At 49.0% G+C, this 24,371-nt stretch overlaps 3 protein-coding genes across 5 annotated transcripts in view; all 3 read left to right on the top strand.

Moving 5' to 3' along the window:
• The window catches only part of LOC135919756 (uncharacterized), an 84,936-nt gene extending 78,886 nt beyond the window's left edge, over positions 1 to 6,050 (top strand). Inside the window, exon 3 of the mRNA XM_065453632.1 lies at positions 4,003 to 6,050. Within this exon, the coding sequence (XP_065309704.1) occupies positions 4,066 to 5,382 (1,317 nt within the window). The 5' untranslated portion in view covers positions 4,003 to 4,065 and the 3' untranslated portion in view covers positions 5,383 to 6,050. The remainder of the gene's footprint in view (positions 1 to 4,002) is intronic.
• Rab4 (RAS oncogene family member Rab4) lies at positions 1,943 to 24,140 on the top strand. Of its 3 annotated transcripts, none has more exons than XM_065453634.2 (7): positions 1,943 to 2,000; positions 10,661 to 10,741; positions 11,866 to 11,980; positions 15,829 to 15,891; positions 18,758 to 18,912; positions 19,617 to 19,712; positions 23,786 to 24,140. In XM_065453634.2, the coding sequence occupies exons 1-7, from the start codon at positions 1,979 to 1,981 to the stop codon at positions 23,896 to 23,898; spliced, it is 645 nt and encodes a 214-aa protein (XP_065309706.1). In that variant the 5' UTR covers positions 1,943 to 1,978; the 3' UTR covers positions 23,899 to 24,140. The 3 variants fall into 3 exon arrangements, with proteins under 3 accessions (XP_065309706.1, XP_065309708.1, XP_065309705.1); XM_065453636.2 differs by lacking the exon at positions 1,943 to 2,000 and adding an exon at positions 9,359 to 9,520; XM_065453633.1 differs by lacking the exon at positions 1,943 to 2,000 and adding an exon at positions 9,596 to 9,952.
• Positions 7,342 to 7,972, top strand: LOC135919758 (proteasome assembly chaperone 4-like). The gene has a single exon (XM_065453637.1). The coding sequence runs from the start codon at positions 7,540 to 7,542 to the stop codon at positions 7,945 to 7,947; it is 408 nt and encodes a 135-aa protein (XP_065309709.1). The 5' UTR covers positions 7,342 to 7,539; the 3' UTR covers positions 7,948 to 7,972.
• Positions 24,141 to 24,371: the final 231 nt, after the last annotated feature.

Below are 24,371 nucleotides of genomic sequence, written 5' to 3'. Positions count from 1 at the left end.
CGCACTGTATGTTTATCGGTGTTCTCAGCGTGCATTTCCCGCTGCTTCTTTTTTTGTAATCCAGTGCATTAATACATAACACAAACATGACAACATGCCATGCTTTTCTTTTTAATGTGCTTCTTACCGCTCCCTTTCCACTCCAGTGAACTTGCCGGTATCTATAACATCGACAAGTTCATAGACCAAACCGTCATGACATTAGTCGGGCAGCGGACTCGGGCGAGCGTCTCAATGCGCGTTTTCCGAACATGCAGACCCGGCGCCGTAGCAGAAATCTTCCCCGCGTCTGTGCTTGCTGGATACCCGAGTTGTAGCCGATTGCTGTTTGCCGGTTTTATGTTTCGCGAGCCAAGCTTCACGCAGCTTCTTGTCCTGCGGCTACGTGCTCCGTTGCGTACGTCCGGCACTGCGGCACCGAGCTGTAGCCTACCATGTTGCGCGCCTTCGAAGGCAGCCACTTGCCTATTGTAGTGCTTTCAAGCGTTGTAAAGGAGGCACTCGAAGCGGGAAAATCTCGCCACTAAATGAGGACCGCAGCGTACGAGGGAATTTAAACTCTCGTTTTCAGCTCGCTTCGGCGCTCCCGAAGCAGCCGACGCGGCCGCAATGTCCACGTGATCCCTAATAGCATGTCACGCCCAACGCTTGGTCACGCCGACGGTGGCGCCGGCTTTTCCAGTGGTGGAGCTCGGGGCCAATAGTCGGCCAATGCCTGGAGGCATAGAGTTTCTCATTATAACACCTAGAGGGTAATCTGGCGCCACCGTCTATGGGAGTTTCTTAAGGGGGCACCGTGCCGTCATGGGAATGATGGTATCATAGAGTTTCTCACTATAACACCTAGAGGGTAATCTGGCGCCACCGTCTATGGGAGTTTCTAAAGGGGGCACCGTGCCGTCATGGGAATGACGGGATATGTGTCTGCGAGGCTCGTGTTGGCTGGTGTTGTAAGAGGCTTCGTCTAAAACGTGGATATGGCTACGCAAATAGCGCGTTCTCAAAGTAAAATCTTCATAAAATGTTTCCATTCACGCATATTACATCTTTACTCACCCACGAGGCATGACCAAGCGAAGAAAAGCAAGAACAGACGACCAACTGTTTCAAAGCGAGCGCGAACCTTGTCGTCTGTCCTCCAACTTTAGCGGCTCGCTGATACTTTTTACGTATTATATAATCGTACACGTAATAACAAGTTCTCATAGTTAAACAAAACATGTTTTCGCGTAATAATAAAGCTAAAACAGGTTTTCACTTGCTGTTCTAGCAGAAAATGAATCACTGTGACAGACGGAACGGTACTTGCCAAGCGCGTCTTCAAGGTGTCCTGTCTCTACGAGAACGATGCCAATCCGAATCCACAATATACCAGCATTCCCATGCATACCACAGCGCAGCAGCGCCAGATTTCCCTCTAGGTAATGTAGTGAGAAACTCTATGCCTGGAGGCATTGAGTCGGCGTCCGCGTTGGCTCGCTGGTTGTTTACCGAGCCGCGGAAGTAGCCAGTTGTCATCGTCACTTTGCAGACGGCGAGAAACGCGCGAACGGCCGTTTTGATGCGCTGCACTCCGGTCGGAATTTGATTCTCGAAGACTGGCGTCGTGGTGAGGCAGCATGTCCTTGTGTAAGTACTACCTCGCGTTTCTGTCTCCCGTTCCTTGCACGGTCGCTCGAAGTGAGGAGAAGAAAGTCCCGCGGCGCGTCTGTCTCCCAGTGTAGGCCTACATCGCTTTTGTCTGCGGCGACGATCTCGTCGACGCTGCGCCGCCTCCTCGTTGTAGGGGGAAATAGAAAAGACCGAGTATATATGACGACGTTTTGCTTCTGCTCCGCGCCGGTTGTCTGGACGTCGTCTCGCTTTGGGCTAAACCTAAGTTTTGCAGCTGCGAGGGCATGGCTGGGGCTGCGTTGCCTACTGCCACTGGCCGACAGCGCTTGGAAAACGCGTCCTCGCGCCGAGACCGTGCTCGGCGATGCTCAAGCGTAGGAAATCGGGTACGCGAGCCCCCGTGCATCTTTCGCAGCGGTCGGAGACGCCGGCTTTGCGGCGACGGTCCTTGTTTTGTTCTTCCGGTTTCGCGCTGTCACGCGAGTTGTTGCCTCGGCGCCCGGCGATGGGGGTCTTATTTCCTCGCTGGTCTGGTCGAAAAGTTTGCGATTCCTTGCGCTACCCGATCGAGCATATAAGCTCTCGCTATCCACGCGAGGGGGATGAAACGTAGCTGTGTTTTGCGAAGGCTTTACGATTCTCAAAAAAGACTTGCGTTGCCGGCGAGGCCTGTGTGCGTGTCGTACGTAGCGAGAAGAGATCGAGATGTCCTTTTTTTTTCGAGGGTGAGGTGCGCGCGGTATCGGAGCGTGCGCGCCGGACGACCACCGCGGGTTCGAGCACTCGGGGGCTCCGGCCCCGGCTAGGGGAAGGCGAGACCGCGCGCGTAGCGTGGGAGACCCTATAGGCGGAGCACCAGGGAAGGAAGGAAATACCATTTATTAAGCTGGGATTCCATAACAAACACCAGTTGTATCAACGAGTCGGAATCTAAATCTAACTGCGACACAGTATACGCGGCCAAATGGTCGCCGCTAACGGTGCACCGCTAAAGACGGAACAAAGAACCCAGCAGTAAGATTCTGCCGTGGTGCACCCCCACAGCAGAGTGAATGGAAACGAAGAGAACGGGAAGAACGGACGGGGGCACGATCGGAAGTCGCTGCCTCGGCACATCCGAGACGACGGAAGAGTGCGCGCTCCCGCCGAAGTAGCCATCGGCCGGCGGCGGACAAAGGCCCCCCCCCCCCCCCACCCCCCGTCTTGGGCGCGCGTACCCGGAGCGCTCGCAAACAGGGCCCGAATACCGCCAAAATGTCGGCCAAATGGTTCAAGCCCGTTGAGCTTCCCGTGGGAGGGATGACAGCAGAGCGACGGTGTTTTAGGACCCGCTGCCGCCACCCCGTCCGGGCAAGGAGGAGAGCCCAATGCAACGGCCCCACGCAACCACCGCGAGAGCCCGAAACCCCGCAAGTTTCGGACTTGCGCGGTAAGCCTCTGACTTGTGCAGTATTCACTACGCGAGCTAGCAGCGTCCCCCCCCCCCCCCCCATTTCTCACGACGTGCCGCGCCGTTGAGTTACAACGCCGTGGATGAGCAGCTGCAAAGAATCGCGCCGCTAATCTGCGACGTCCCTGTGTGCGGCGTGATTTGGCGGCACGCATGGACGTCATACTCGTCCGCGGAAGTCGATCCGTCGTGTGAATGCTAGATTTAGAGTGGTGCTCGGAACTCGCATCCAGGCTTGTTTTTTTTTTTTTTACTTCTGAGTAGTTGTTCAGGTGAGAACTAGGGAATAGGACGGGAGAAGACTATGACAGCCAATCAAGATTCTGTACCCAACATTCGCCGGCATTTCATGTTTCCTTTTGATGAAACCTCGTTATAGCGAAGTTAAGACAAAATTACTTTGTTTAATCCATTGCATCGTTATGTCCATTATTGTTATTTAGTTCATTCGGTTTTAATGGTGCAAAAGCGACTAAGGTCATGCTGCGCCAGCCGCAAGATATTAAGAAATCAAATGTTAAAGCAGCAAAGGCTGCATTACTTTATAATCTGTGCAAAAAAGGAGTTTCTTCTAAAAAGCCCAACAAGTCATTGTAGGGCACTAGCGGTTCTTCTCCGAGTATTGAGGCTAGCTGTAAAGGTATGTGTAAGTTAGAGATTCTGTATAGATGTTCTGACTACACTAGGCTCACCTCCGTGAGCCTAGTGTGGCCAGTGTGTTCCGTTTGTGTGGTATTTTATGTGTTCTATGTTGTGATATTGTTTGTCTGTGTTCTCTCAACATGTCTGGTCCAGTCCCATATAGATCTGAAGAAGGCGAGAGGATCACCATTTACTTCCCCTCGAGAAGGACTAGAAAAGTTGTGAAGTTGGGGACTTGCACGAAGACCACCGGGCTTCAAGACCTAAAACGTTTTTTCAATGCTGATCCGTTCCAGAAACCTGTTGTCCGCCTCTACCGGAAGCGAGACGATGGGGACCTTCCAGCCCGAGTTAAACACATGTTCTCCAACAACAGAGTCTGCGGTGACATGGCTGCGGTGTTACTGCACGATGTTGCAAAGACAATGACAATTCAATTGACAGAAGACTTTGTGGTCGACAGAGGCCTAGTGATCAAAAAGGCCGGGGAATTCCTGTGTCCGATGGACTTGATTAACGTTCACGAAATTCCTGTTCCAGACTACCATGGTGATGCCCCTCACAGTAGAGAGGCATATTGCAATGACACGACCCTAGCCTTCCTGCTGTGCTTCTCACACCGGATCACCCTGGCGACCAGAACACCCAACGAGGCCGACTTGCAGTCTTTAGTCACTAGCGGGCTGTCAATAGCTACGACCTATCCGATGGACGGTCACCACACCACTGTGAAATCCACACTCATGACGGCCAGATACTTTGGTGCTGAGCTCATCAACCACAAAGCATTCAACGCAATCCTTGCTGCCATTGACATGTTCTTTCTCAACTTTCCTAATCATCCACTCGCCAAGTTCCGGATGAGCACCGTGCAGTCGTTAGCCAAAGACTACACAATCTTAGGCGACATGGTTTTCATGCGTAGCGTGACCGGGTTAGACGGTCACGAGTGGGCACAGTGGATTTGGACAGAAGAACAGCTTGACCAGCTGAAGTTCTTCACAGAAGTAGAAGAATTTATTGCTATCGAGAAGTCGTACTTTCCGTACCTGAGACTCTTGGGAGTTCTGTCCAAATCGCCACTTGCCGTGACTGTTGCCCCCGACCTTCACGCATTCATCCACTCTGTCGGTATCCTCCGAATGCAACAGAGGTCTCTGAAAGCTCGTATTTTCGGGTGTGTAAAAGAGGCACTAGTTTTCATGAACGCCAGGATTTTTGCACTTGCCCTTAGCATGCGAAGCCGTCAATCGGCATTGAATGAAACCGAAGCTGAGGATTGCCCCCGCCGCCTAGAAACAGCAGAAGAGCTGCGGGCAACTGTGGGCTACTCCGGAGCTGGCCCCCCGACCTCCTTTGACGCCAACGAGTGGTTCACATGGGTTAAGACTTGGGGTGCAGTTGAACCCACGGAGAGCCTCATCAACGCCCAGACCGTTCTGGCAAGTCTTCCTCCTGACCGGCCCGGCACTGTGCTGCAGAGATTGAGGGCATTAACTTACTCCCGGCTGGCTGTCCAAAGCATTCCAGTGCCTGTTCCGCCTGTGCCTCAAATCCCCACTGCGACCACTCCAGCCCCGCGAATGCAAGCCCCGGCGCCTGCACCCAACGGCTCCTCCAACCCAGACGGCCAGGCGACATCAGAAGAGCCACCCACCAAAATGACCCGTTTCTAAAGAGAGCTTGCTCCGCTCTTTTCGGGTATTTTTTTTGTTTGTATAATGAAGGTCACAAGGCTGTGATAAAAGTTGTCTAGTCCCTCTCATCTAGTCCTAACCATTGTCTTTCGTTTGATTTTTTAAGAGTTCATTTTGCGTTTACGTCGTGAAAAAAAAAAAAAAACTAACTCACCTACTGTAATGCGACAGAGCTGCCCATCACAAGGACTACAATGTTGTCAGATGATGAGAACCTAATGGAAGGAGGACAGGAAGAAGCTCCTGTTCCAGCAGTATTAGTGGAATCTCCAAAAGGCAAAGAGCACCAGAAGAAGCTGTTGGCTTTGATGTCCCTCAGCCTAAGAGCAGAGGAGTTTGTCAGACACGGAATCGGAGGGGATGCTCCTGGTACTTTGGACGATTCAGTCTCGGAATTCGAACAGTTGCAACTTTCTTCTCCATTACGTAGAGCTTCAGACAACCGCTTCAAAGAGGGCGCAGACATCGGCAGCATCAGGGAAGGGTCATGGCAAAGCAAGCCTCCACCAGCTCCAAGGGGCCAGACCCGGAAGGCTCCGGACGCCAGACCAGACAGGCTCCAAAGAAAGGCCCCAAGACCTCAAAGACAAGTTATATCTACTCATCCTAAGTCTTTTTCTAGAAAATAAAGGACCTTCTGTTGGTTTTTTCGCTTGCCTAATCTGAACATTTCTGCGTTTTACGCGCATTTGAAATGAAAGGGTCCGAGCTAGTTAATGCACAATACGTGTCTTCATTTTAGCAAGCATTAAAATGAGAGAAATAAGTGTGGTGAAAGCGAAACACATCGCATTTTGTGTTTCGCACCGTGCCGTAATCGTGGCGTGGGTATGCCGACCTTGATGTCATTTACCCCCGTGGCGGCTATACCGTTATTCATCTGAGGAAACTTACTACCGATACCCTTGCCTAGGGCACTGATCCATCCTCGTCATTAAAGTTCATTCTCGTGTTTCGCAAGTGCACCCGAACAGCGCCGAATGGTCGGATTAATGAATAGTTGTTTTGAGTGCGCAACCTAAACTACGGGCCCATAACCTTTGGGCTATTTCGGCGCTCATTAACCTAAACTCAGAAGTTCAAAAGATGGCGGGCATCGCTTTTACTACCCCCCCCCCCCTCTTATCTAACAGCTTCCGGCACTTGCAGCATGCAAAGGCATGGCCTTCGAGATTTGCAAAATGTGAGTGCGGCTCCTACGTGCGGCAAGTTTTTTCCTTCATCTTAATTTCTATTTTCCTTATTTTTAAATTTCAGTTTAAACATAATTTATTTCTCTAGCTTCATTGTCTTTTTTTTTTGTAGGTGCGTTTCCAGCCGGCAATCTTTTTTTGGCGTACACAATCTTCAGAAAGCATAGCCTTCGAGCTCTGTTTTTGTTACTCGGTGGCAGTGGTTTCTGGCGTGTGGATTTTAACACCTCTCACTGAGGAAGAGGGGTGGGGGTGAAAAAGTGCGTGAGCATACTACCAGCTTCCGGCTATTTGTGTAGTAATTACAATAAAGTACGAAATTGGGCTGGTTGGTACATGTTAGAGGCACATCCCTCGCTGAGGAGGTCGGGTTGGGAAGGAAGAGTTCGTGAGGATACTACCGGCCTCCCGCAGGCATAGAGTTTCCATGTCCGCAGGGAGCCGGGAACATTAAAACATGTTGCATAAAAAGCGAGTAACAGCGTGCCTTGCGCTGTTATTCGTTTTTTATGCGTAGAAATTAATCTTATGTGCAGCTGCAAATAGATTTTTTAGGCGTATACTAAACTGTGAGGTCCTCGGAGGAGTTGCTTTCTAAAACGCGCGCAGGCCTCTCACAGCGCGCAGGCCTCCGAGACTAGCGCCCACCGCGCCATATTCGATGTTTTCCGCAGCGCCCAGATGGCGCGCACTATTTTACCAATTCGAAGAACACGTCGCTCGGTGTCTCCTGGCCGGTCTCTTTTTTTTGTTTTTGTTTCTTTGAAACAACATGGCTGCGCCCACATGAACGCGTTGTTGTCGTCGTCGCTCTTTGGTGGATTGCCTCCGACGCGGTTTGTGCACTACAAAGGTCGGCGTTTCTTTTGTTTTCGGCGCATGCCCGCGCACTGGCTGCCAACGGCGCATAATACGATATTCGCCTTCTGGTGAAAGAGCGCGAATGCCTGCTACCGCGGCGACGTCATCGGCGGCGGCTCCGTCGGCCAGTTCGAATCCGCGCGGCTTCTCGACGCACCAGTTCTCGCGCCACTTCAACGGCAACAGCGTGCACTTTCTCGTGCTTCGCATGGACTCCAGCTTCTTCCTCTGGGTGGGTTCGCAGAGCGGGTGCCTCAAGAACCTCTCGGTCGCCATGTCGACGGCCGTCGAGAAGGCGCCCACGGCGAGCTGCCTGATGGGCGACGCCTCGGACCTGACGTCCAACGCGCTCGCCGCGAAGCTGACCAAGCGAACTGGATGCCAAGTGTTCGTCAGCTACAACGTCCCCGCCACCGATGCGGCGACGGTGAACTTTGTGCACGAATGCATCGTCGAGGAGATGTCGCTGAAGCCGGACAAGTTTCATTAAAAGCCGGTGCACAAATGTAATGTCAGCCTGTGCGTTCTCGCTTCTTTTCCTTTTCTTAAAACTTTTTTTGTTGTTGTGTAGCTGCGCACGTGTGTGGTGGCTTCAAGTGCCGTTGCACGTGAAAACCTTTGTACTGCTGCTGCTTCTCATTCTCCCGTCCAACTTTTATGGTTCTGCCACCAGTCACATTAAATGCTTGATGTAGGGTGACCACCCGTTCCGCTACTCGCGGTACTGCCCCTCAATGAGGGCTATTATCCCGCAAGAGAGAACAAGTTATTCAGAAATGTCCCGCCCTCGGTTAAACACGAGCGCCGTAGCGTCTTTCAACGCAGCAACTTCAGTGCTTGAACTTGCAGCGCAAACATGTCCAGTTCCGTGGTTCAGTGACCTTTCGAAAGTTGATGCAGCGTTCAGGTGACATCGGCCATCAACGTGGACGAGCTGCATGCAGCCAGCGATCGGGTAGCTAGTCGCAGCGAAATCAAAAGCATGTTTAGGGAACAAGCGTATGTAGTGCTGCGAGCTGTGCTGAGCATTCCATTGACTGGTGTTTTCGCGGAGCGACTTTTTTTTCGCACATGACGGCAACTTGGAGCATTGAACAAAGCCTATGTAGTGTGGACCTGATAAAGGTCGAAATATTGCTAAAGGCAAACTATGAGCAAACCTGCCAGGAGTTCTACCAGTTCGTGCGATCAGTCCGAGCCATTTTAGAGGCTCGGATTGATCGTTTCGTGTCGGAGCACGTGACAGTGGTCCATAAAATAGCTTTATTTACACACATGTGTATTTGAACTTCTTTTATCAGTTACTCTGTTTCCCTGTTTCAGAGATGACAAAATATTGCAAGAGAAAATGTCGCGCCATACCCCGCCCCCCTTGCCACAGTCGGCGTGTCCCGCATTTCGCTAGTAGGAAGGTGGTTTGATGCGAGACCGTGAAGTTTTCGAGGCTACCGTCCACTTGCAGTTCCAAACTACGACGTTTCCACATTCATCTGGAGGTGGCGCAATGGTTTACTAATTTGTCTGTTGCTCTCAACATCGCAACTACGTTATCCGTTCGCGGGCGAACACTGCTACGAGCATTTGTTCTGTTTTCTGCTTTGCGCCTAGTAACAGCGACGGGCGGCGTTTTCTTCCTTTGTCTTTTCTTTTTTCTACGCATAGGAGGTTCGACGGAACCAATGAAAGTGTCGCATCACCTGAGGGTAGCTTGGCACCGTCTGTGTGTGCCTACTAAGGTTTTATTTTGGCGACGGAACGTAACCATGCTACGGAGCTACATAATTTCGCAGCGAACATCACCTGCTGATTAGTTCGGAAAACGGAAGGACATTACGTCATCTGCTACGTCGGGGAGCAGGTGCCTCTAGGTAATGCCTATAGTCGGCTTCCGCGTTGGCTCGCTGGTTGTTTACCGAGCCGCGGAAGTAGCCAGCCGTCATCGTCACTTTGCAGACGGCAAAAAACGCCCGAGGAGCCGTCTCGGTGCGCTGCGCTCCGGGCGACGTATAAATTTGATGCCCGAAAACTGGCATCGTGGTAGGGCAGCATGTCCGAGTCCTACGGTGAGTACGACCTCGCGTTTCTGTCTCGCGTTCCTTGCACGGTCGCTCGAAGTGAGGAGAAGAAAGTCCCGCGGCGGGTGTCTCCCCCCGCACCGTGCTCACCCCCTCCTTCGCTGGCGATTCGACCAGCTGTGTGTACGGTTTACAGCGGGTTTCTCCCCCCCAGTAGGCCTACATCGCTTCTCTCTGCGGCGACGACATCGTCGACGCTGCGCAGTCTCCTCGTTGTCGGGGGAAAAAGAAAAGCCCGAGCCCCCGACGACATTTTTCTTCTGCTCCGCGCCTGTCGTCTGGATCTCGCCTTGGGCTAAACCTAAGTTTTGCAGCTGCGAGGGCGCGGCTGGGGCTGCTTTGCCTACTACCACCGGCCGACAGCGCTTGGAAAACACATCCTCGCGCCGTGCTCGGCGATGCTCAAGCGTAGGAAATCGGGTACGCGAGCCCCCCGTGCATCTTTCGCAGCGGTCGGAGACACCGGCGTTTCGGCTTTGCGGCGACGGTCCTTTTTTTTGCTCTTCCGGTTTCGCAGTGTCACGCGAGTTGTTGCCCCGACGCCGGGCGATTGTGGTCTTATTTCCTCGCTGGCCCGGTCGAAAAGTTTGCGATTCCTTACACTACACGATCGAGCATGTAAGCTCTCGCTATCCACGTGAGGGGATGAAACGTGGCTGTGTGTTTGCCAAGGCTTTGCGATTCTCAAAAAGACGTGATGCCGGCGAGGGTGTGCGTATCGGACGTAGCGAGAAGAGATCGAGATGTCCTTTTTTTTCGAGGGTGAGGCCCTTTTGGAAGAGACGCGTTGGTGTCACAATTCTGATAATTTGATCCTCTGCTCGCAGGCGAAATGGAGCAACAGTGAAAGAAAGAGACGCATTTGTGTTTACTCTGCGACTCGCGATTTTTTTGTTTTGTTGCCGCGTTCACTCCCGTCCGAACGATAGACCGGAGGCCAACTGACACGCTGCGCGCGCGGTCGTGACGTGAGACGCGCGTAAACTAATTGCTTCCGCGCTAATCTTGCTGCCCGGGAACCCGTTGCGCTTATAATTGTGTTTGCAGGATTAGCGATCCGGCCCCCTCGCGGCTTATTCGATCGGTGTCGCTGTCTGTCTTAATCCTGGCGTCCGTTCCTTTTCGCAGATTACCTGTTCAAGTTCCTGGTGATTGGCAGCGCGGGAACGGGGAAGTCATGCCTTCTCCACCAGTTCATTGAAAACAAGTGTGAGTGACCCTGTTGCCCCTCACCCCCATCCCCTCTCTCTCTCTCTCACTCTTCTATTGTTGGTGGTGGGGGATCAGACCCCCTTCCCCATCGTCTAGGTGTGTTGCAATGACGGACCACGGTTTGTCATATGAGCGTCACGTGTTCGTTTGTGTGCACCCCCGCGGAGCGGCGGTGTTTGTCAGCGACTGCAGCATGGCGAGCCGTGATCGGGAAGAAAAAAAGGAAAAAAAGTTTAACAGAACGGCGAACAATTGGCGTGCCCATAATATGCCATGATCAACTGTTGTAAAAGGGGTAAAGCTTGCACGACGAAGTGTTCACGTTTGGGAAATGCAGGTTGCTGTGTTGTGCCATGACAGGCTAACTTGCATGGCTGTTGACTGTGCCTTTTGCTTTCCGCTTGTCAACTCCATTGTTCAAAGCAGCTGTGCAACTCACAAGATTACATACAAATTACGGGATATCACTTATACTGCGTGCACGTCGTAAAGCACTAGTGCTGAGGGTTTTGCCTGGCTGTAGTTGGGGGTTTTGGTTGAGGTGAAGTGCAAGACAAAAGTAAGGAATGCTCGACATCTGAGGTAGAGTAAATAGGCTTTGGATTTGCTTTCTTTCATGTGCTTTGCCCCGATTAACGTACGACAGTCACCCGCACATTTACTCCAGCAGCTTCAAAGAGGACTCTGCTCTTACCGTTGATTTGTTCACGCTCAAATTTTGCAACAATATCGTATTTTATGGTTTGCACCATCCGCTGTTACACTTGGCATTCTTGCTTGCTTTGCTCGTTCAGTGAAAAAAGATGTAATACTGCTGTTGCAAGAACAGTAAGAGGAGAATTGGGCTGCTACACAAATTGGTTTAGCTGTCGGTCAACATTTAGATATCCAGATGTACCAGGCAGACAACGATGCTTAGTGTTTATTGAACAATGCAAACTGAAGAACGCAATCTCACTGCCAAATTGATCTAGTCATAGGCTCAAAATCTTCTGAAAAAAATTGTAGAGTATTGTACATGCTTGCAGTGCTGAAGACAGGTTCGTCTTGACTTGAGCACTTTAGTTTACTCAACTTCTTCATATTTTTCTTCTCCTTCTCTGGATTGTGGGGGAGAGCAGTCAAAGCAGAGTCGAACCACACCATCGGTGTCGAGTTTGGCTCCAAGGTGGTGAATGTTGGCGGCCGGTCCGTCAAGCTGCAGATTTGGGACACTGCCGGCCAGGAACGATTCAGGTGGGCAAGTTTCTCCGTCTGCTGATGGGATTGCTGGTCCTTCATGACGTTGTAGCAAGGCAGGCTCGGGTGCTGTGCATCGAAAGTTCCCTTGGCAACTTGCAAGCCAGTTCATTTTCTTGATTTCCTCCTCATTTTGTCGAGCTCACGTTGCATGTGCGCTTGGTTGGACTGCATATGTCAAAGTGTTAAGTAACTTGCACACTAGTGCATAACAGCGTAATCACACTGTGCTAGTACCCTTATACGATCGCAGGCCTCAAAGTGTCAAAAACCATTTACCCTTGCTAAGACCTAAATTGTCTGTTGATGACACCTCACTCGCAAAAACATGAGAGTGTCACCGCATCTGAATCCCTGGTTTAGTCGGATTTTCTGCATGCTACAGAGGACCTCCTATACTTCGTTCAATACGCAGCCAGCAAAGCTATGAAGGCTAGAAGACTTCTCTCTCTCTCTCTCTCTCTGCCCGCATTCGAGACCAACAAATTGTGTGTTGTATGTGAAATGATGATGTAGGTATGCATCATGTAACTCAACATAACATTGTGTCCTACTTTTATGTCTCAAAAGGCGACGCATTTGTAACATGGAAAGCGCTGCGGATCTGAATTAATTTACCACTAAACGAGTGGAGCGCCAGAATTCTGTGACCAGTGGGCAAGGCTGGCGCTCGTGAGTGAAACCTGGTATGTCGTATACCGGAAGCATGAAGGTGCACAAATAATATGTGATTTGATGTAACTTTACATCTGCGAGCTGTAGTTATAATGCCATCTGAAATTGTTATTCCGTAAAGAATGTCCGCACCAAAATCAGCTGCACCTCGAAACTCACGGAGTGAAACTTCCATGATCAGGCTGCTTGTGTAGCTTCCGCAGCGTTGCCTGCAATGTATGAAACGGAGTGTGTAGTATAGGCAAGTGGTACTGTGCTTTACATGTTAGAGACCTCTGCAGGCATGGAATCATTTTGTAAAACTCCGAGCTGATGTACTTAGCCAGACACAATGTCGTACCGACTAGTTGTACTCTTGGCACCACCAATCTCTGGCAGAATGCTGATTGCAGTGAAAGTTCTTGTTTTTCTTTTTTTACTTGACAAGCGTTACATGCGTATTGTAACTTAGCGCAGTGATTGTTGTGGACGTCTATCTTGTCAGAATTGTCGTTACGCTTTCTTTATGCATGTCCGTTGTACCTTGTTCCCGAGGCTCTCTTGTGCCTTATCTACTTAGGCCACTCTGTGATTACGATTGCGCAGGATTTTGAGCACTATCTAGTTGTGCACTATCAGCCTCTGTACTGTCTGCTTCTTGAAAACAAACAGCCCACGACATGTAGCCATGGGCCTCTTCAGGCACTGCCTCTTTTCTGCTGCCCAAACATGGGAAAGTGTCAGTTGTTTCGCAGTCATTTTAATATATGTAACTACAAAACCGCAGTGAAGGGAAGAATAGGATTCAGCAAAAGGGCTTGTGCTTTATGCTGTTTTTATTATCTTGAGAACATTTGAGACAAGGCTAAAGGCCATAGTACTGAAAAGAACGCATTCACACTGCGCTTGTAAATGTTCTCTTGAAATTTTTCCTGGTGTCTTTGTATTGTCATCAGTAATGGGCTTCTGTTCCCACTTCCATGCATGCTGATTGAAAGGGACTTAGTATTTAAATCACGCTAAATCAGTTTAGGCTAGCAGAGCATTCTTTGAAAACTTGCTTGCTCATGCCCTCCTCCCCACTTTTTCTCTCTCTCTTTTTTTTTTCTTTAAGAAAAGAGCTTATCATGAGCAATAAAATCAAAAACCATATGTTGTTCCTGTCTTGAATTTTGTTCCTGAACCCTTGGCACCAGCGATGTCGGTGTGTTGTCATGGGTTACGATGTATTACTGCTACAGCATTTAAGAACTCAAAACTGGGTTTGCTGTGTGTGTCCTTTGTAATGTAGGTAATGATGGCCATCAGCATTATTGCATCATTGACGTCAGGTCATTTCGTCCTCGGCTTCACTCTCGCTGTAGGGCAGAAGTAAAACAAACACGCTTCATTCTACTGGTTGCTTTCGAGCGTTCTAAAGTGTTCTGCCAATGACGTTTACATTTGTCTAGTCGAAATCGAGCACTCGGAACAGATTTGTGTGGTTCATTGGCAGCGCTGTGCTCAAATGCAGTCTCGCCTGCAAGGTGGGAGCGCAACCGAGATCTGACTGAATTCCGATCACTTGGCAGCTCCTATTGCTCTGTGAACAGCTGAGCATTAGGCTCGGGCACGCGTTCGTGTGGGTCTCAATGTCAAGAGGCCTCCGTGTCACTGCAAACAGGTTCAGAGTGCAGTAGGGGCCAGTCGAATGTACTGTTAGCCACTGGCACAGGGATTGTGATGATTGTCTGAGGCCATGTGAAGTTAGGAGCTGGATACGCTAACCGCAGAACCATCGTGCACTTTTGGCACTTCATAATTTGCACAACAATATTGTGCCCCACATAGACTTTGATGTGCTGTATTTTGGAAGCCAAAACAGATTATACTGTAGCAAACAAGCACAAGGGTGCATGCATCGCTGCATGGAAGTTTTTCAGTGCATGGCAGTGTGAACAGGGAGAGCTTGCTGCTGCCAGAGTAAATGAATGCAAAGCCGGAGAACTCGCTGGAGTCTCACAATTTTAATGTTTCTTCTTTTTAATGCATTAAGTGGTACGGCCATATCTTGGGTAAGCCGCCCCTTGTTTCAGGCAGCTGTTGAAGGAAAGGTTGTGTGTGTGCATATGAGAGTAAGTGTAGTGCACTTGGGAAAAACAATTGAAGCATGAATGATGGCTGGCCAGTGGGGCAGTAGGTGTTTGCTGCAGGTCGAAACACACCAGTAGCGAAATTGATGGCCGTTTTCACCATTATGTATTGGGGGGACGGCTGTTGCTTCACCATTCCAGTCTGTAGCATGAGGTCAAGCATTTGAGCTTCGGCAGTTGCATCGCCATTCTGTGGATATAGAATGCGGTCACTTGTGTGCTTGCAATTAAGCTAAAGCTAGGCAGGGGATAATTAATCTAGAGACCTCTGCCAGCTGTCTCCTGTGGCACGCATGTTGTACTGTGATGTACACATGTAACTCAATCAGTCATTACTTGTCATGTAACTCAGTCATCATTTATCGCTTCTCTTGTTTCCATTGAAAGTGAGCTAGTTGTCGGAATGAAATGGAACATCCACGCAACCAATAACATTGCAGACTCATCGCGTTGGCTCAGTGGCTACGACAGTCTACTGCAAAGCACGAAGTTGGGAGTGCCATTCTTGGCCATAGCTGCTGCATTTATATGGGGGTGCAATAATGCTCGCTTGCCATACTTTCGATGCACATTAAGGAACCCCAGGTGGTCCAAGTTAGCCCGGAGCCCTCCACTAAAGTGCCCTTTGTAACCCATGGTGCAGTTTCGGGATGTTAAACCCCATACTGTAATCATGTCTCCTCCCATGGAGAGGGAATGGCCTGGCATGCTCTGGATTGTTTGTTTGTGATGTGTTGTGCTTGCTACGTGTTGATATTGTTGCACTGGAGTGGTATTCTTGGTCGATTGCTTTCTGTGGAGACTGAGCCAGCGAATGGAACGCCCGTTGCTCTAGGGAGCCATCGAGCCAGGCGCCACGTCGCATCAAAGTATCTCTGAATGTGATTGACCCAGAATATGGCCCCCTAGGCCAGTGTTTTTCATCTGGTCTTGATGAAGATTGTGTACGTGACTTGATGAATGGATGGGTGGCTCCAAACCCCTTGGTTTATTTCAAAGCTTAGAAGGTTTTTGCCTACTGTGCAACTACATGGTGCTGTCATGGGATTTTCTCTCCAGGTCTGTGACCAGGAGCTACTACCGAGGAGCTGCGGGTGCCTTGCTGGTGTACGACATCACGAGGTAGGTGACTCGCATTGGAAGCTTAGCTTTCAGCCCTAGGGGCCGGGGATGTCTGGCCATAGAAGTTTGTTCTACATGTATGTATGTTGCTATGGTAGCATGGCCGTTGAAGTTCACCACCACAGAGTCTGCACCATGTACAGACTGCAGTTCGAGAGCTTGCGTTGAGCACGTAGAGGGGGCAGGTCGATTTTGTTGCCAAGGGCGATTGGATGGCTCAAGCTTGGGGAGCGCCAACGCCATAAATGTACAGATGGCCATGAGTAAAGGGTGTTCATGGCACTATGCAGTAATACACCTTATTTCAGAGACATAAGTGCACGCAAAATTAACAGGAATGAGGAAGTACACAAACATGTGCCAACTCGACCACCAGCACACATTGCTGGCATATGTGATGCGTGTCTAGACTGTGAGACGAGCTGTCAGCATGCAGGCAATTGAATTACACGCTGTCACTGCAGCATTGTCCAGTGCAACCAGAGTTGTACCAACTACTTCATTTACGGTATCTAGGAAAATGTTTATTGATGTGTGGTGCGTAGACCGCAAGGTGTCCTTGGAGAGAGTTTGAAGTGGCCTGTGTGGACAGGTGTGTCAGGAATGCCATTGAATTCACTCCGCAGTCTCCAACAGGAAGTTATGCACTCAGTGGCCCCAGAGCTTTCTACTTGGGCTGTTTGCTATTGGCTACTTCTAGCAACTTTGAAACTCAACTCAACATAGCGATATTAAGCACCTGGATCGATATGAAAGCACTTTTCTTGATTAAATTTCCATGAGAGTCTTTGTTTATTTGGGTTATTATGGCCCAAAAATTAAAGAAGGTACCAGTCTTTTCTTGCACAACATAGATTTATAATTTCAATGACAACTTTCTAAACCATTCATCACTATTTAAACTATTCCAGCCATCTCTCTATATGTGTGAGCTTGTAAGAGGCATGTTATATCCTTGGCTGAAACACGCTGCGTTGTGATGTAAATTTTCTTATTTAAGTATTCCACTGCGTTTGTCCGCTTTTGGATATTCCATGCCATCTATTTGGGCATGTTTTAAAGGGACCCTGAAATAATTCTGACATTTGCGTACTAATGTGCAGAGTCGGTAGTGTAGGTCCTTCTAATCATTAAAAGACAAATTGAAGCCCTTCGAATAATGCATGTAATTTATTATAAGGCTTTAAAAATGCGTACCACTACCGATTACAGCGGCGTCTCTCCCCTGCATTTTCAACCGCCCCTTCCTACACTATGTAGCGTGGGTGAGTGGTGTTACTTGGGTGAAGGATCTGATTGGCTACCCACGTAATGTCATCCTGCACACTTAAAAGTGCATGCCTCATTATCATATCTAGGTTTTGGCACTTAAAACCCCAGAATTTTTGACCCTTAAAAAGTACACAAACGCAATAAATCTAGATGTTTCTTGAAACCAATCCGTATTTCGATTAAAAAAAGGCACGTTCAGCGGTAACCGCAGGTTCCACCTTCCACCTGAGAATATGGATCGCCTGCTGCAACTCTTGCAATGACAGCCGATAAGATGCGGAGGGATTCTCGCATCAAAATAGGAGCTGCGGTGCCTTCTGTGGCGGCAGGAACATGAATGGTACCACTGTATTACCCTCGTCTTGCACTGCAGATGAGAGCAGGGACTAAACTGCAGCAACTACACACTGTAGAAGACGCGAGTCTTGCACGTCAAACTTAACGGCGACCTCCTTGCTCAGCAGCGGTGGTCATCCGTATTTCGATACAAAAAGCCACGTTCAGCGGTAACCGCAGGTTCCACGTTTTCCGCGAGCCATGTTTCTGTGCATAATTTGTCCAGAATAGGAGAAAAATGTGCTAACAAGCCAAATAGGAAAAAATTTAGCCGCCATTCCACTTCGCGAATATGGATGACCGGCGAAGCTGTATAGATGATATAATGACACCAAGATGCGTAAATATTTTGGTGTTGCTTTTTACTTCATGCAAGTTACTATGGTTTTGTGGTCGCTATGGTAGACGACCAAGGGTTCGATAATGACGATGGCCAGGTTCCTGGCAAATATTATAAATTGCCTATTTCACTACATTCACAAGTTAGCCGCAACGCTTATTTTTTTTTTTTTTCGCTGGTGGCTACAAAGAAATTTTACGAGTGCTATATAGAGACAGTCATATAAGATATGCATTATGAGATATTTACATGTTATCAGGCGATTATCAAACCTAAATAATACCGGTAGCAGCTACTTTATAGATTATACATAGCATATACGCTTGCAGCAATGCGGCAAATGCCTGCGGCGGTGTACGTCTCTTTTCATTTTATGTAGTGCAAGCCAGTGAACATTGCACGTAATGCCGCTGTCTGTGGCTGAATCTGTCGTGCAAAGTTTGTCTTGAAATTTTTCCTAATGTAGCCTAGGCTTAATGAGAAAAACTGCTTACGAAAGAGATATGGAACGCACTCAGGTCCAATCACCTGGAAGCCGACTACACTTGCGTCGCCATTTGAAGGAGGCAGGAAATATAGCGATGGCCGCATGATCTAAATGTTGAGGGTAGCGCCGCTGGTTGAAAGGAGGTTAACCTTTAACCACCGTACCTATGTTGGTATAGCGTGCCGATGCAAAATTTTTGTGAAAAAGCCCTCGTTGAGAGATACATAGTGCCTAGGCCGTTTCAGGGACCCTTCAAAACTGTGCTTGTTTGTCTGGAATAATCCTTTTGGCTGCCCTGTACTTGCTGAGCACCTTCTATTTTTGTTTTCCATTTTTACCATTATCTGGTAATGTTTATGTACAGAGGCTTTGAGTGTGTATATTTAGGCAACCTTTCTTACCGTTCTGTCGTCCATTCCTGACTCCCGCAGTCGGGAGACGTACAATGCCCTGACGAACTGGCTCACGGATGCGCGCACTCTGGCAAGCCCCAACATCGTCATTCTGCTCGTGGGAAACAAGAAGGACCTGGAGGATGACCGCGAGGTCACCTTTCTCGAGGCGAGCCGGTTTGCCCAGGAGAATGGTATGTGCTCCTCTACCTCCATCTATTTCCGAAAAAAAAAAAAAAAGCGAAGAGCTTCTTTTGACAACCTTCCCAGCCTTTGCTGACTGTGGCTGCTAAGACCTTTCTTCTGTGCTGGTGTGTCCAGAGCGTTCTCGAACCTTCCTTGAGTGGTGCGACCATGCCTCTCGGCCCGACTCGTTTTGTGTTGGGCAGTAGCAATAGCCCTGCAGTCGCTAACTATTACAGGTGTATCAAAGTGAAGCATGTCATACGCTTGAGCACGGCCAATCTGGAGCGCACGTCTGGTGCTATATTTTAGCAAGGTCTTTTGCATGTGCTCTAGCATTCAATGAACTAAGCATCTTGAAGGAATTTAGCTAACATTCACCGTGCACGTTTACAGGCGATGTGAAAGCACTGCCTCCCTACTTCTTCGGCATTGTTTCAGCATAACTGGAATAGCCTCTGGCACTTACGAGTTTGTCGCAGGCAGTGCCTGCTGACGTGTTTTCCCTAGTTAGTCACCGAGTGAAATATGTAATTGCTGTCCCTGTCGTAGGTTGTGTGAGATGGACACGGTAGGTCCCAACACAGTATCACACACGCTTTCTGTGAGATTGTGTTCTTGCTGTCTTTGTGCATTCTCTCATCTTGGTTGCCTAGTGGTTACTGAAGTCACCATCGAGTCAGTCTTGAGTGGCCACTCTACGTCTCCTTTGCAGAGCTCATGTTCCTGGAGACCAGTGCCCTGACGGGCGAAAACGTGGAGGAGGCGTTTCTCAAGTGTGCAAAGACAATACTGGCCAAGATCGAGTCTGGTGAGTGTTTGGCATGTGTGTGAGGCACATTTGAAGATGTACTCACTCGCAGAAGAAGGAACGAAGGCTCAGCATGGTTCATTTACACAGCAAGATGGAAACAATCGGAACTGGCATAGCTTACAGATAAATGAAGCAGGTTGACTCTCGAACCCTACCAAGTTCATAGGCATGTTGGTGGGAAACATGCTTTATAAGTTAAATATGTACAGTAAAAGCTCATTAATTCGGATCTCACGGGACCGGGGAACAATGTCCGAATTATCCGAATGCCGAATTAACAAATGAACAGGGAAAACATTAAAATAAGGTTGGAGAAGCATACCTTTATTTACTGAAGTGTATTGCAATAGTCGTCTGCTTTTTCGCGCAGATTCCGGCTGACATCACAATTTTTCTTAACTCTTCCAAGTGGCCAACAGCCCGCAAACTGTTGGAAGTGCACCGGCAAACGTCCTCCAATATCAAAAGTGCCTCCGTGACTTCTCGTAAGGTGCGATGAGGTCGTGGCTGCACCTCCTCGCATGACTCTTCGTCTGAATCATGGTCTTCCCGGGCGCCCGTGGCATCATTATTTATTTCTTCATTGGTCAGGAGACCAGTCGTGGCGACACAAATAATCAATCGCGATGTAGTCCTGAAGGGTCACATCTGTGGGAAGGACAGCATCGAAGGTTGGGGAGTCATGATCAGTGGACTCGACTGACACCTCGTCGGCTACTGCCGCATGCTCGGGCCTCACAAAAGCGCTGTGCCGAAAACAGTTGGTGATGACTTGCGGAGGTGTATTTTTCCACACTTTGGCGATGATGTGCACTGCGCCGAGTAAGCCCACTTCATGCAGCTTTTCCAACTTCTGAGCATAAGATAATTCGCTGTAGCAGGTGGTTTCGGTATTTCGACTTCACTTAGTGAATGGTACCCTGGTCCATTACCTGAAACTCACATGTAGTGTTGGGCGGCAAAAAAACTACCTTGACACTCTTCAGTTTGACTGTACAGTTATGTGCACTGCTGCCTTCAACAACCATAATTATCTTGCGGTCCTTAGACGTGAAGTGCCGGTCTAACTGCTGCAGGCAGCTTCAAAAAAAATGTCCGAGGTCATTCAAGCCTTCCTAAGAAGTTCGCTATGTACTCGACAGGAAGGCTTTTGATATTTTTAAAACAATGCGGCTTATGCGCCTTCCTGATGACAACAAGTGGCAAGCGCTCCGTGCCAGTCATGTTGGCGGCAAGAAGCACAGTTATCTTTTGCTTGCACTTTTTGCCACCAATGCACGGGTCCCCTTTGAAAGTCACCGTCTTGTAGGGCCAATAGAGCAGTTTCATCTACATTAAACGCGTCACTTGGTTCATATGCAGCGATATGCTCAAGCAGCTTCACATTTTTCCACTGGGTGGTCAACGCTGGCCTTTTCATCGCACACTCTTCTGAAGCTCTGAACGAGTCAGTGTCCATCATTGCAGCATACTTCTTACCTTGTGCCATGATGAGAAGTCCGCTCAAAGGCAGATGCGTGTTGCCACAGTCAGTAACCCACTGGAGCAAAGCTTCTTCGAGCTGGGGGATGAGCTGCGGTTTGCAACCGCTTTCGTGATGCATGAAACTCCTCGCTATGGAAGGCTTGAAGAATCTGTTCATTTTTACGTACGTTCCAAACGGGCTCTGCTTCACATTGTACTTAATCGTAACATGCTGTCGCAATTCGCCAATCTTCAAAGCCTGCAAAATTTCCACCTTAGTTGCCAAGTTCTTGACTTAGTACTTCAGCCGCTTTGCCAGCATTGCCATCACTGTAGCGCACGATGGTGGTGGCAGGCAAAACACGGTCACAACGAAAAAAGAAAACTCCACAAGATGAAACGATATTGACTCAACAACACAAGGGAAAATGGCATCGAAGGTGCAGTGGAGCGAAAAAAGAAGACACCAGCGTTTGGTGATGCTGTGATCGCCCCCACTAATTGATGACGATGGCGATGCCTCTCAGGTTTCGGTTTCACTCCTTTGGTGCCAGCGCTGCTTTACCACACTTTCGTGTAGCGGCAGCCGTCAGCATTTGTCCGAATTAAGCGGTGCGGGGCCGAATTCTGATGAATTATTAAAGGTTTGGTCCCATAGACTAACGTGCACTTTGGCTGGGACCAATAGAGCCATCCGAATAATCCATATTTCCGAATTAACGGGAGTCGCATTAATGAGCTTTTACTGTATCAAACATGTGAAGACATGCTGAAGCATTACAGTCAAACCCACTTATAAAGATATTCAAGTCCTGTTATAACAGATAATTGTTATAACTGGTTTGCATGAAAAAAATATAATCGAAATGGGGGATGCCATAGCTGTTCAGAGAAAACTATAATGGCAGAGTGGGCCAACCGCTTCGCGGCCACATGACCTCCACACTAGCTTCTCTGTCAGGGTGTCAATAACTAATACACCTGTAACAAAAGTTTATGTACTTCCCTCACTACAATGGCAGGAGGGCCAGTTCTCCTCCCCACCACCTCCCTCCATCCGGCTTCTGATTGTGTGGACTCATTTGTGATCGGAGCATTTGTTAACAAGCTGTGGCTGTCGGCATTCAAGAATGGCACTGCTATAATAACTGCAAAGTGGGGTCATGGGTGGAGAGTGACATACTAGCCCCGCCGAGGCATTGCTTTGGTGGCCCCAAAAGGGGCCTTTTAAAAAAATGCGGGAATGTTGCCGTGGCAACATCTCAGCTTGAGAAATCCAGAAGAAAGGCTGGGACGACATAGCCACAAGCATCTCGCCACGTACCTCCCACTGGCTTGCACGAGAAAACCACGTGTCCATCAGCCTTCCTTGCTTTACGCAAAGCTTGCCGACATCCTTCTCCAAGACATCCAGGGGCTCCACGTAGTGCAGTGGAAGGTTCCTCGGGAAAACAAGCCCCTGAAGGACTGAATAATCTACAGGGCCTCTCGCGGGAACAGTGTTGAGGCAGACACACTTCATCGTTATAACTGATGATGCAGCATGGGGGCATTGTAGTAAGCAGGTTATTTCCCCATAGAAAACATACAAAAGTTGATGGTGCAGCAGCTTTCCATTGTTATATAACCAATATATTGTTAAAACCGGTATCGTTATAAGTGGGTTCGACTGTATCTAAACAAGATCCTCTGTCTGTGCCTGCAGTTGGCAGCTGAAATGTAACGCCAAGGTGCAGACTGGACTGTCTCAATTGTTTTCTTTTGCATAGCAGTTTATTACACGAATAATTAGGCCATGGAGGCAGCTTTGAAGTAACAAATGTCACATTTTTTATTTCATTTATCACTTCACCGTAGGAGCAGCTGCTAGTGCCCGACCCGAGAGATGCACTGAAAGACCGAGCGTAGGCGTTTCTCTTGTGAGCTGCGTATTGGCTATGCTGCTGGGTGCTGTGCTCTTCTTGCACCTAACAAGTGTACTCGCATCAGAGATTTACTGGGTACTTCCCGCGCATCCCTGATTTTAAATGAGGGGTGCCTCATCTGGCGCCTTGCTACTTTCTGCCTTTGAAGTCCCTCTCTCAGGCACAGTTGTTTGTTGAGCTTGTTGACAAGAAGGGATGTCTAATGGCCCCAGTAAGGTGGGCCTGGTGACCATGGCAAAGCTGAAGGTTTGTTTAGGCTTGCCGCTGTTATATCTATACAAGAGCTGACGTTCATGTCCTTAAGGCTGCAGAGCCACGCATCACTGAATTTAAGGTATTTCATGTTTGCTTGAAGTGGCAAGAGTCAACGTTTTGCTCCAGGATGTCGCCCAATGCCGCATCCTGCTTGGCAAATATGGATTTTAGCCACACGAGAAGGCCTGCCACAGTCGCTTAGTGGCCATGGCATGGCTCTGCTAAGCTCAAGGTTGTGAATTCGATCCCGGCCACAGCAGCCGCATTTCGATGGGGCTGAAATGCAAAAAAAAAAAAAATATGTTCTTCTACTTAGGTTTTGGTGCTCATGAAAGAAACCCAGGTGGTCAAAAGCTCCCCCTCCCCTCAAACACACACACACACACATACACTACGGCAGGCCTAATAATTTTGATCTCTTCACAGGTGAGCTAGACCCCGAGCGCATCGGATCGGGGATCCAGTACGGCGAGGCAACGTTGCGCAAGCTGAACCGCTCGCAGCAGCAGAGGCGCCCAGGCGCAGAGTGTTCCTGCTGATGTCAAGATGCGACCCGCTTTTGTTCCGCGATGCCTGTCATCTGCACCCCCCTTCTCAACACGGGGGCGCCCTCTTCTCTGCACACCTTTGGGAGGACGAAGGCTGCAAGCTGCTGCTGCGTCATGCGCCGCAGTGTCCTTTGTTTGCCGATTCTCAAGTGTCTCCCCCTATGCTGTCTTTTTTTTTTTTTACCCTCGTCTCGTCTCATGTTCTTGATTACGAGCTCTCTTCCTCATTCGTCTCTGTTCTGGTGTGTCTTTTTGCTTTTAGCTACTGAGGAGTACCCGCTTCCTCGCCCTTTCTCTTTCTGATGAAAGCATACGCTCAGAAGAGCCGTGGAAGATTATACTGGGAGGACTAGTAGACTTTTTTCTTTCCCTTTAAACGGACGTTTTGCTCACACCGCTAGGGTTGTTCTTTTTTTAGTGCATTTATGTTTGCGTCGGGCTGCGTCTGCATGTCTGCAAAGCTT

Source organism: Dermacentor albipictus, chromosome 7 (assembly GCF_038994185.2).
Source record: "Dermacentor albipictus isolate Rhodes 1998 colony chromosome 7, USDA_Dalb.pri_finalv2, whole genome shotgun sequence".
Taxonomy (NCBI): domain Eukaryota; kingdom Metazoa; phylum Arthropoda; class Arachnida; order Ixodida; family Ixodidae; genus Dermacentor; species Dermacentor albipictus.
Note: the sequence above shows the minus strand (reverse complement) of the source record. Positions and strands in the feature narration are given on the sequence as shown.

What these genes read in the sequence shown, in the direction of transcription:
- Rab4 (XM_065453634.2), top strand. Translation starts at nt 1,979, where the DNA reads ATGCTCAAGCGTAGGAAATCGG. An exon ending in CTGGTGTACGACATCACGAG is followed by an intron (nt 15,892 to 18,757) that starts GTAGGTGACTCG and finishes TGACTCCCGCAG; the next exon opens with TCGGGAGACGTACAATGCCC. An exon ending in CCGGTTTGCCCAGGAGAATG is followed by an intron (nt 18,913 to 19,616) that starts GTATGTGCTCCT and finishes TCTCCTTTGCAG; the next exon opens with AGCTCATGTTCCTGGAGACC.
- LOC135919758 (XM_065453637.1), top strand. Translation starts at nt 7,540, where the DNA reads ATGCCTGCTACCGCGGCGACGTCATCGGCGGCGGCTCCGTCGGCCAGT.